This window comes from Stylophora pistillata, chromosome 10, assembly GCF_964205215.1.
Source record: "Stylophora pistillata chromosome 10, jaStyPist1.2, whole genome shotgun sequence".
NCBI lineage: Eukaryota > Metazoa > Cnidaria > Anthozoa > Scleractinia > Pocilloporidae > Stylophora > Stylophora pistillata.
Genome location: NC_142528.1, coordinates 11,786,187 through 11,798,457, shown reverse-complemented (window position 1 = coordinate 11,798,457; position 12,271 = coordinate 11,786,187). Strand labels below are relative to the sequence as shown.

Below are 12,271 nucleotides of genomic sequence, written 5' to 3'. Positions count from 1 at the left end.
TTTTTAAAGTAGAATCCAGTGTGTTCCCACAAGTCATCAAGACGCTTCCGTTTCTTTCTTTACTTCTTTAGGTTTTTCGTTCTTTCTGTTATGCCATATTTTCAGCATACAAAAATTACTTAAAGCGTATCTCATTGATTAACAATATTTTGCTATATACAGCAGCTGCAGTATTGAATGAGAATAACCCATAATAAAGCCTCTAGCGGTATTTTAAGTCCTTTTATTAACTTCGTAAAATAAACGTCCCCCTTGGGTGAAACTCTAAAGTTCCGTAGTAAATCTAACGAGTTATCGCTTGAATAAATGTTTAGAGCTACGAGGAGCGCAGAGGAAAGTTAATGTCTATCCAAAGACAATTTAAATTTAAAAAAAATAGTTCAAGATACTCTATTCATACGATTGCAAGGTAATATTACATTCTAACCTGTTGGAAAAAGCTCGCACAGTTTCGATAATTAAATATTATCAGCCGATAAATAATTCGTCAAGGATAGCCTAGGGTAAGTACCATCTTAGCGAATAAAAACCTTCATGTTGTTGAGATTATTCAGTCCACACGATCTTGCTGCTTGACGAGTCAAAAAATACATCCTTTAAATATCTATTTGGTATGTCGTATTCACAGAAACAAAGACTTACGTAATCAGATTACATATAAAGCCGTAGTTAACACACTAAATAGATGCAGTTGTGTTGTGCGTATTACAAACAAACAAAAAAATGATGTCCACTGAAAATCACACAAAAGCGAAAATTAAATTCTTAAAAAAATTGGACATTTCAACAAGCTCGATGCTGCTTAAAATTTCTTTTCTCAACTTATCGTTGACGCTCAGCTAACGCAATGAATCACTTGTATGAAACATCTCTAAATTCACATCAAGATGGGATTTTAAGGGAAAAAACGAAAAAGAAAAGAAAAGTCGTGCTCCCTGCTAATTTTGAACTTTTTCCTGCTTGATTAAAGAGTCAATTAGGGCGATTTTACATATTATTGCGTTCCTCCTTGAGGGCGTTTAAGCCTCATGGAATGACGCCTAAAAGAGTTCACAGAGCCCCTATAAACATAGTTACCAGTTTACTCATCAAAACCGAAACGAAATAGAGGCTCCGCTGTTAAAACGAAAGGTAACTGCTCACAATATTGAGCTTAAACACTGAAAAAAAAAAGCGAGCCCAAAGGGAACACCAAATTGAAAATACATATATGTTTTTAGTATGGCTTTGTAATCAGCAGTGACACTATATCACATGACACCAAAGTGCTTAGTCAGGTATCTGGACCATAATCACGTGTTATGCATGAGTTGATGTCATCCTTCACCACCATGATCAGTCAGTCACTAGCCGCTCAAATATTTCTTCCTGATAACCACAATGGCAATCACCTTACCAACCTGTGGGGACGGGAAAAAAGGGTTTAAACTCTATAGTTTGAAAAAGATGTCAGAAGTACAAATTGTAGCGTGGCAACTTCTAGCACTCATTCCTGGTCGCGTCATCATAAGAAACAGTTCAATGGAAATTAATCCGTTAGGTAACATTGAAACCTCTACAACTTCGTGAAAATTCCTTTTCTAGCATTATTTTAATAGCGAAAAAAAAGATAATTTAGATAAAACCACCAGTACAGTTACAAGCTCGAGGTTTCCGTTTACGTTGCGCTCGTCTCTGCAGACTAAACGAAGTCTATCTCTGCCAGCGAAGTCCACGAAATTGGTAAGAAAAGGTGGCGCGCCGCGTGAAATGAACTTTCCTTTTTCGCTGTTGTTTATAAACAAATTTGTGTTTAAACAATCTTTACTATACAGACCTTAACCAACAAAAAAATGATTCCCATTATCTTGACTATCCCTAGATGTGTTCTTACAGACCGCTTGATTACTTCCAAACATCCCTATAAAAGAAAAAAAAAAGTTAAAGAATCCTTATCTAAGTTTCTTACTAGGGTCTAATGGAACAGTTCTTCACATTTTAGTGCCCCTACGACATCCAATTATTTTCCCCTAGTCCTAGCAGTTTAGATTTCATTACTCTGGATCTAGTATCTAACATGAATGTTCTGCAAAATTCAGCTCAAAGTTCATCGAATGAATTAACCCAAAGGAACCTCTATGATATGACGTATCAGTGTTGCTAGTGCAGCTATTTGTAGTTCAAGAACATGACGATATGTCTTCTTATGATTTGGACACTTGAGCTCAAAATATGTGATTGACAGTACACTGAGTGCTGTCTTTTTCTCTCCATGAAAACAAACAAAAAACGCAGACAAAAAAGGGGTCAACATGCTAAAGGGGAATTTTCTGTTGAAATCCAATTTAAATGAGGGGAAAAAAACTCTAGGAAACGTCAATTCTTGCGGCGATAACAACACAACAATCAGCAAAACAAAACTCACCCTGCGGTTGATATTGTCAAGTTTAAACTGATAACCACACGCATACTCATTTGTTTTACAGCAGCTGTCTGGGACCACATACACTCTGCGTGCACCGTATTTTGTATTTCTCCAGTCAGTGTAATAATTTACTCCACAACAATGGTCCTGTGCATACACGAGAACATAGTTCAGTACAAATTTCATTGCCTTTTACTATGTAAGAATTCCAGATCCTGTGCGCCTTTTAACTGCAAACTTTTGCATGACCTCGATTTTCGCCTCCCCAGTCCAGTCTTCCTCCCCGGGAAGAGGAGGAGGGACGAGCGTGGGCTCATTTCCTGACCAGCGGCTGGCTATAATCCTATACAACTATAATCCTATCCTTCATTCACACAGCTCATTAATAAAAGAAAACAACGGTAAAAACAGTATGGGGTTACACGGAAAACTTTCACATTGCTCTTTCATACATGTATTCTTCATGGAAAACACTCCTAGTTTGAACCGGTGTCCCGGGAAAATAGTTGCATGGTCCAAAAGAGTAATTCCACCGTATTGAAATTTCGAATACATAATACTTACTTTAGTTTGTAGCGTATCAATAAAACTTGTTTCCTCTCCTTTTCCAAATAAACCATACTCCTGAATGGTATTCGTCATGTCATTCTCGATATCATTAAGCTAAAACAAAATCATAAATTAATTGCACGGCTGGGACTTCATTAAATTGCAAAAATTTCCCAGTGAATGGAAGGTGATTCACTGATTAATACCTACTATTGGGTCTTAACCCTTTCACTCCCGAGATCTGATTAGTAATTCTCCTTACTGTCTGCCATACAATTCTTCTGACGTAAGTTTGAAGAATTTCGTATTGGATCAACTTATTATCCCCTTATTCATAATTTTCTTTATTTTCATCACTTGTCTGCTTGATATTGTATTGATATTATTAGTTAACAGAAATTCTGTCTTGGTCACTTTTGAGAGTGAAAGGGTTTACTAAGAGCTAGTCTGTGTGAAGTACATGTAGACGTTTTCCATGAAAATGAGAAACAATTTTTTTAAATTTTATTTTTACCAACTCTTTGCATGTAGTCATGATTGCCTTCACTGATTAACAAAGTAATAGGTAGCTTTACAGTTACTACCCTGAATCTTAGGTGAGGGGGTCTGGGTAAAAGCCCTGTTAGGATCACTTTGTTGTTGTTCTTTTGGTTAACATATCATAATACAAGTATAAATGGGTACCAGCAAGGTGCCAAGAAACCTGACAAAATGATGGGAGGTATATGTTACCTCTGCACCTCTAGTGGGCAGGGGAGGGGAGGGGAGGGGAGGGGAGAGGAGAGGGGTTGTTACTGGCTAGGTCAACATTATCAGTTGATTCTTTGAGTGGAATCCAGAAGATTCCACATTAAATATTTCTCCAGCCAATGTAATAAATCACTCTAAAGAAGATAGACCCCTAATGACGGCCTGCTTGCAAGTTACGAACGTTACTGACACAATGAACACAACCAGATATCAAGCTGTAGAGCAGATTTCAATCTAACACATGAAGTCTGGAGATGCTACATGGCAAATTTTTTACATGTGTTGGCAAAATAATGACAAAAAGTGGTTTCAGTTTCAGACATGTACTGAGTAATAGTGAAAAAATCTGTATGTTACTCCTATTTCTCACCTTACGAGTAAAACTTAAGATGACTGCTGACAAAGTAAAAACAATGGCCACACAAAGAATTCCAATAAACTGCAAGAAAATATTGTTCAAATAAAAGGGGAATTTGAATCATTATTTACAAGTGCCAACTAAGTTACCTGAGGGTTATGGTCATTACTCAAGTAAATTAGCAGCCTTGTGCATCATTTAAGATCTCACTTATGGTGAATTACTCACTTTTTATCTGTATTCTTGATTTAAATCTAGGTTTTGCAACCACCTGATATTACTTTACTGTAAAATAACAACAATGTACATGTATAACATGAATTAATTAGCCTCAACTGGACTTTTCACTCCAGATATCAATAACGTTGTGGAGAAAAAGGCAAGACTTACCATTGGGGACCATTTCTTTACATCAGGAGGACTTCCATTTGCTCTTGTAGTCACCCACAAAATAACTATACCAGCCTGTGCAGCTAAAAGTCCAGCCACCAGATACAAAGTAAATGGTATCTCAAACTTTACTGTTGTAACTGCAGAATGATGTGTTTCCAAAGCGAGTACTATCACACCGGTCAGAAACATGATAAGGCCTAAAATCTACGATCATAAAAATACATTTGAAATAATTATAGTAAATTGATGGAAAATAAATCATAATTTATACATTTTATATTTGAATTCAGTTAATTTGAAAATTTAAATACGTTTCTCATAGATATGGATGAGCTCCCATATGATTTAAGCTTTATGCATGCAAGTGACACATATCTGAGCTGACCAGTTTATGGTGAATTTACCCCATTGCAAGTTTGCCCCTTATTACCTTTACTTTAATTCTGGCCTTTTTTTAATCAAATGCTTTAGATTATTGGTGGGAGACATGGTGGCCTCATGGCTAGTGCCCTTGACTCTGGATCAAGTTGTCTGGGTTTGAACCCTGGCCGGAGATATTGTGCTGTGTTCTTAGACGATACACATTACTCTCACAGTGCCTCTCAACACCCAGGTAAGTGGGTTCCGGCAAATTTAATGCTGGGGGGGGGATAACCTTGCGATGGGCTAGCATCCTGTCCAGGGGGGGAGTAGAAATACTCCTTCCGTAGCCACTTCATGCTATAGAAACCGGAGTTAAACACCTGCCTCATGGGCCACTTGGCTCATAAACAGACTTATCTTTAGATCATTGTCAGTGTTAAAGCATAGAAGTGTCAAGAAACTGTTGAAGAAGGCTACTTTAACTAAGAATGCTGATCACAGCTTGCCAACATTAACTAAATTAAATTGATTTAGTATAATTGCTCTGATGATTGTTGAGATCTGCACCCTCTAATTGGTCAAGAATTGAATCATAATTATGTTGCTGTAATCACCAGTTATGTTAAATTTCAAAATAGTTGCATTGGTCTTTGACAATGTTACTCAGGAAGTACTAAATGTGATAGACAAAAATACAATATACAAGTTTGGGGTAACACTTTTCAAAAGAGAGATATGAAGTTTTTAAAGATTGAATTGAATAACTCAGTTAAATTCTAATGAAAACTGGTTGCTCATCTTGATACGTAAAATCAAGACAATTGTAACAGAATAGTTTTAAAATCAAAACAAATTTACAGCAGAATTGGAAAGCACCTGAGCAATTACACTAAGAAAATTATTTGTTTTGGGATTAGTCAATAACAGTACTGTAATTTATAATAGCATACAGTATGGCAATCTTAACATTTTAAACAATGATTATGTAAAATTGAAGTAATCGAGAGGTGTGCATGTCATCAATATGTGAAGAAAAGTTAACTACCACAAAAACGGAATGGTTTGAGAACTGGATCCTCACAGAATTATTAAGACATTGGAAAATTACAGATGTCGCTTGACTAAAGAGACAAGCAGTCCTCTCCATCTGAGTGGCTTGCAATTTTTTTTGTTTGGAGCTAGTTCACAGTCTAATTATTCAGGCCTCCTTATGAAAAGAATCAAGTACTATCCTTTTTTAGTATATACTAAAACAGTGGATAGCGTTGAAGGCGCGCTCTGATTGGCTAGTCAAACTCCGAATATCCTTTGCTATTCACCTCCGAGCAACTCAAGAAAAAATGGCGTCCCGGTTTGCATCTGTGACAAGCGAAGAAATCACTCAAATTAACGACGGTGGTGTATATCATCTCACTGTTTTAGTATATACTAAAACAACTATTCACCTCAGTGTCGGTGGTTAGCAGTGGATATTTACCTCACCGCTTTGCGGCTCGGTAAATATCCACCACTAACCACCTCCACTTCAGTGAATAGTTGTTAATTAACCTAACTATCATGTATGTGTAAATTACCAAATGAATGAAATGCATGACAGTTGATGGTCATGCATGAGCACTGCATATGTCATAGAGATAACAATTTCAAACGATTACTTACTATCATACAGCCACCCATCCCTGGAAGTACTTTAGTAGTATAAAACCTTGCTCTTTCATCACCAGGTGACTCCCAAAGTGCCATGATGTGATCTTGAGTGTGTATCCTTCGGAGAATGATTGAATAACAAATCATGAATTCATTACAAATAAAATCAGTTACACTATAGTGTGCAAATTGATTGGGTGTTATGAAGCTGAAATCAATTATTTGTCATTTAGTATAATTGCTCTGGTGATTGTTGAGATGTGCACCCTCTAATTGGTCAAGAATTGAATCATATGTTGCTATAATCACCAATTATGTTAAATTTCAAAATAGTTCCATTGTTCTTTGACAATGTTACTCAGGAAGTACTACACGTGATAGACAAAACTACAATATACAAGTCTAGGGTAACACTTTTTCAAAAGAGAGATATGAAGTTTTTAATGATTGAATTGAATAACTCAGTTAAATTCCAATGAAAACTGGTTGCTCTTCTTGATACTTATAGTCAAAACAATTGTAACAGAATAGTTTTAAAATCAAAACAAATTTACAGCAGAATTGGAAAGTACCTGAGCAATTACTACTGAGAAAATTATTCACCTCAGGCTCAGTGAAAATTGTGACTAATCCCCTTAGCTTTGTTTTGGATCAATTGTAGTAAAGAAAATTTCATTAAGGAGCTTAAACGAGAGAGAAACCCTTTAGGTTCAAGGCATAATTATCACATTACCCTGTACTTAGGACTTTAATATCACGTTAACAAATCCATAACACAGACAGATGAAGAGAAGATTTGTGAGCTGGGAAATCATATTTAAGATATGACAACAAATCCTTCGGTTTAGTAACCAAACAATTGTAAGATGGCTTTCAAATTTTAGGAATGAAACTATAATTGAGACAAGCTAATACATGCAAACATGCAGTTTCAAGCTCGACAAAACATGTACATGATTTTGCACTTGACTGGTTGCAAAAGAAGTACGAGTCTTGGACTCAATAAAAGTAAAATTCACAGTTCTCATGGTGTTCCACGTTCCCCTTGAAGATCTTACCCTTAATATCTTGACAAGAGGCTTTCTGTTATGCTGAATATTTGTCGCAATGAACTGGTAACCCGTCCCTCTTCCCCCTCGGAACGTACACAAACTAACAATTAAGCGAGGAAAGTCAGAGGTAAATAACATGAAAATTAACAGCTGTGTTTGGATTGATAGTATGGGAAAATAACAAACATGTCGCATACCCTTGATTGTAAGGTGATGTGCGACTTTAGATAGATACAGAGAAACTCGTGCTCGAACAGGTTCCGAGCAATCGTTACAAAGTCCTTTGCTGATGGATATTGCTCGATGCTAATATCAAGGGCTTCGGTGAACTAGAAACATCTCTTAAAAACTTCAGAAGTTGGGTTCAGCACAAGAGAAGGCCGACGGTAATCGCGCAAATTACAGCGTATTTAATCACATCTTCTGAAGCATATCAGATATCTAGACCAACGTGCTCGTAAATTATGATTGTGTCGAGCCCTGCATGTACATTTCAAAGTCAAAGTACAAGTGAGTGCCTACCTAAAAATTCTCTGACCGAATTCGCTTTGGATCAAGTGTGGTTGCTGACTCCCCTTGTCTTCACGAAGCGAGAAACTTAATTGAGTTGGTATTATGGCGACTCACGAGACAAAGAAACGACAACAAAGTGTGATCCGTGTACTTCTGTTTTTTTTATTAGTCGCACCCCTTGCCAGTAATTTCAAATTGCTCACCAGGTCCCTTGGCACTTTTCGCCAGCCCGGTTATAAGTTGGGTGACGCTATCGTGACTTTTTTTTCCTCGAGGGTCGAACACACAGGTTTATAGTACAGCGGTTAAATTTAAAATATGTCATTTAAGCTGTAGCACTTGTTCTCCACGAGAAGTTTAAGCCCGAAATGTGTAAGATCGTACTGAACGAAGGATAAAGATAAAGAAAATCTAATAAAAAGGTTTTCAGTATGTTTGAGCTAGTAACAAGGTTATCAATGGGCCAATAAACCTAACAGTGAAGTCTGAATTTTGGACGCGAACTTTGACTCTTATCGAGTAAATTTTCAGAGAGATTCTCCTTGCAGCACTGAATCAATTTTTTTACTTACGAAACGCGAAAAACGTGTCAACACTAAATTGTTAAATGATTCGTGAAATAAAGGGAATTTCAGGAATTGTACACAGCCTGGCCTAGTCTTAAGCTGGTCCCACACTGGGAAGAATATTCTCCACTAGGAATTTGATGCTAAAGGTGATAGCACGCTCACAACCCGCTTCCACTTTAGAACAAAGGAAATCAGTTTTAGCACGCTTAAAGTGTGTGCAAGAGCACACTTCATTAGCAAAATCTTTTGTTTCATAGAACACACTAAAAACAAATAAAGCGTGACCTGTCGAACAATGTAGCGTGAGCAGTTGAACATAGAAGCGTGTTAGCCTTCGAAAACAAAAGCTACCGTGCGAGACGACACAACACACTTAGCGTGCGAGATAACAACACACTTAGCGTGCGAGATCACACGCAACAATTAGGCCGTATGTGTCCGCCGTGTCAAAAGAACTTTAAAAAACGACTGGCTGAAGTGGTTAAAATGAATATCGATGCATAGTTGCTTACCATTCTTGAATGAGCCTATTGACGAATAATAGTCGATTCTGCTTGTTGTCAAGCATAAGCTTATTTACTTTATTTCAGCTTTCTGATATACACCATCGATTGCCGTTTTTCGAGGATAAAAGACGACGAGATTCAGCTTCAAAGTCAACTTAACTCATTGCTTTACGCAGTTTCTTCGAAGAAGTAGTCTTTAGTCAGATTTACAGTACCCGACGATGTGCTTTGCTGTTTTCGATCTTTTTCTCGGTCATAAACATCGACCATTTCAAGTCTTGTGTATTGTGCTGTAGATATATTTTCTCGGACAAACGTAAAACAAGTCTCGCGTGGTAAAGTTTGGGGAATGTTTTTTGAGCGGGTGAATAACATGATGACCAAAAGCGTTGTTTGCTCGAAGTAAACAGGAGCATGCCATGCCAGGCACCAGCTTTGTCAAAATTCAGTTCCAGTGTTCGCACAGATTTTACTCTAATGAATTTGAAACACGCTGGTGCAAGCGACAGTCACAAGTATTTATATAAACAGACTATGCGCTTCTACAAATTTTCTGTTGTCTTCGTAGTTTCGCTCGCCAAATTAAGATTAAGCTTTTCCAAACTCTCAGCCTTCATTTCCAAGTATTCCACCGCGCTAAAATATCACAGAAAGTTTGGAGTGTCTCAGGGCTGGGAATAAACATAAGCCGCGTTTGGTTTCGCGAGCGTTCCATAGTAAGAAAAACATTCGTTGCTAGATTCTTGCTGGTTTTAAGAGGGGGACTGTTGTCTGACTTGAATCTTGCTCGTGTCTGGCCATAAATTTTCGAATGGGAGGGCTTGAACATGGCCCGATCAGACGTGCTCGGCCGGCGGCACACATATCTCGCTCTGTTCTTGCTCAGTTCTCGTTTGTTTGTCTCGCTCGTGTTAGCCGAATCATCACCATGACTTGTCATGTTTGATTCTCGTTGATTAGCATATTTTTTATGGCTGGTGTCTCGCCAAGAATTTTCGTACGGGGCGCGCCATCGATCGCACACTAATAAGCGTGCTATCGATCGCACAGTAAAGTGTGTTATCAGTCGCACACCAAGCGTGCTACCGATCGCACACTAAGGGAAACAAAAGATTTAGCGTGTTAAGTCTTGCAAAACAAAACAAGTGTGCTCTTCTTTGTTAAATCTATGCATAATCCGTGTTGTAGGACACACTAAGCGTGTTGCGTCAGCGTGTTGTGAGCGTGCTATCACCTTTAGCTTTAAAGTCCTATGGACGGTCACAATTTACGTCACTAATCCGCAAAGATGTTGTGAAATTAACAAGAGCAGACGAAATAGCTAGAGAGTCAAATCCACTTTGATGCGACTTCCGTGGAAGTACTGGCCACAACTGTCGCATCCCAGCCAATCCTCTCCATAGTCGTCATATGCAGACGTTGATGTTTCTCCTAAAGCGGACAGAACAACATATATTTCATTATCATTCATTTAAATATGTCTTCTCTTTTAGGTCATGTCTACAGTACTTAGTCGCTACTAGATAAGTAGTTTCTTTAATGAAACCGCAATACACTTATATGATTTTCAAAAATTCAAATTCATTGAGTCGCTGCTATGATTACGCATTCTAGTGTCTTAGTCAAAAACTGTCTTCAGTTTTTAAATGTCATCCTTTCGCGGGATTTCGCAATATTCGCGGGTTTCATAACTTCCCCGCTGGGAAAATTACTGTTTACTCTTAACGGCCCTCGACGAACGCCTTCGATATAGCGTCACCCCTACACTTACCAGATTCCTCTCTTTCTCGAGTAGAAATCGTCAATTTTGTCAAGAAAACTGACTATGGAATATACTCAGCTAGTGAATTACAAAACCGAGTCTCCGAATCCATCAATCATGACTACTGTACAGGAAGAACTCGCAAAAAGTGACCTCCAGTCTGCAGATCCGACAATCAACAGGCGGAAACCGACCATCATGAAGACTACCGAACCCACCCCTGGCCTTTCCACTTTTTCAATTCTGGAAACCAAAAAACACGATCAGACGATATTAAATGACAGCATGGTATTTGTCTAGTAAGAGTCTGTTTTCAAGTCTGTTTTGAGCGGGAAAATGAGACGCGACTTCCCGACGGTCTTGTTGTTTTATCCGAAGCCTCTATTAACAGGGTTTTGTGATAGAGCTCCTACCTTTTTTTTACGAAATTAAGATAGACAAGGAGTCTTCTAACGATAGGATCGTCTTGGTTAGTAATTATCAACTGAAGAATATATTCATTGCTTCCAGTACTTACGAAAATGATTCATTGCCGTAACATGAGTTCACCACTCACGAGGCTGGCTATTGCGTAACGGCAGAATAGAATCTTGAAATGATCATTACTCTTGTTTTGTATTTATTGATAATGAAAAGTGCCTTTAGCAAAAATTCCAAGTTCTAGAAGAAATCCAAGAAGGTAAAGCAAAAATTATATATAAAAAAAAAATTACTGCAGGCTTCAAACCGAGGATTTTTCGGTGGAATACTCGGCGGTTCGTATTGAAGGCGAATCTACAATTCTCAACGTTTTGAACTCACGCTCGTAAAACTGAGAGCAGTTGAGAACCCATGGCTAAGATACTGAAATCAGTTGAAGCAATAGCTAGATCTCAAAAACCTCGGCTAAGTGTTGCCAGTGTTCAAATTAAAATTGTAATCAACCGAATGTATTTACCCTCAAAGAAAAATCTGCATGGTTCATGTAAGGCAATCGGAGAATAGACTACCACTCACTGAAATTTCTGAAGCATTAAACTCATGTCTATGATTCTACAAGTGACTACAACATACCCTCTGGTATCATATACATAGCTGAGATTCGTGTTCCTGGCAATCATGACTGCGATGCTAGAGGTTGTTTCTTGCACCAGACATGATTTGCTATGATACACCATAATCATTTGTTGATTCACGTGACCCTTTTGACTGCCCGAATCTTGCAGAATCAGTGTGGAGAGAGTGCGTTGGAAAAACAGCATACATGTTTATAAGGAACGCTTTGCCATGATATACATTGATCATTTGTTGTTTCATCTGACACTTTTGAGCTTCTGAATTCGTGCAGAATAGGGAGGGTATGCCTTGGGAAAACAGCATACACGTGTATGAGGAACACATAAGGTAAGTGAAAACTCGTATCATA

General features: G+C 38.0%; 1 protein-coding gene across 2 annotated transcripts; it reads right to left on the bottom strand.

The window, feature by feature from the left end:
* Positions 1-207: 207 nt before the first annotated feature.
* On the bottom strand, positions 208-8,220 carry LOC111336077 (tetraspanin-6). 2 transcript variants are annotated; one of them, XM_022942109.2, is made up of 9 exons: positions 8,039-8,220; positions 7,523-7,616; positions 6,477-6,582; positions 4,452-4,658; positions 4,074-4,142; positions 2,969-3,067; positions 2,405-2,551; positions 1,817-1,900; positions 208-1,400 (listed from the first exon to the last, which is right to left on the bottom strand). In XM_022942109.2, the coding sequence occupies exons 3-9, from the start codon at positions 6,558-6,560 to the stop codon at positions 1,347-1,349; spliced, it is 744 nt and encodes a 247-aa protein (XP_022797844.1). In that variant the 5' UTR covers positions 6,561-6,582; positions 7,523-7,616; positions 8,039-8,220; the 3' UTR covers positions 208-1,346. The 2 variants fall into 2 exon arrangements, with proteins under 2 accessions (XP_022797844.1, XP_022797845.1); XM_022942110.2 differs by lacking the exon at positions 7,523-7,616.
* Between the last annotated feature and the right edge of the window lie 4,051 nt (positions 8,221-12,271).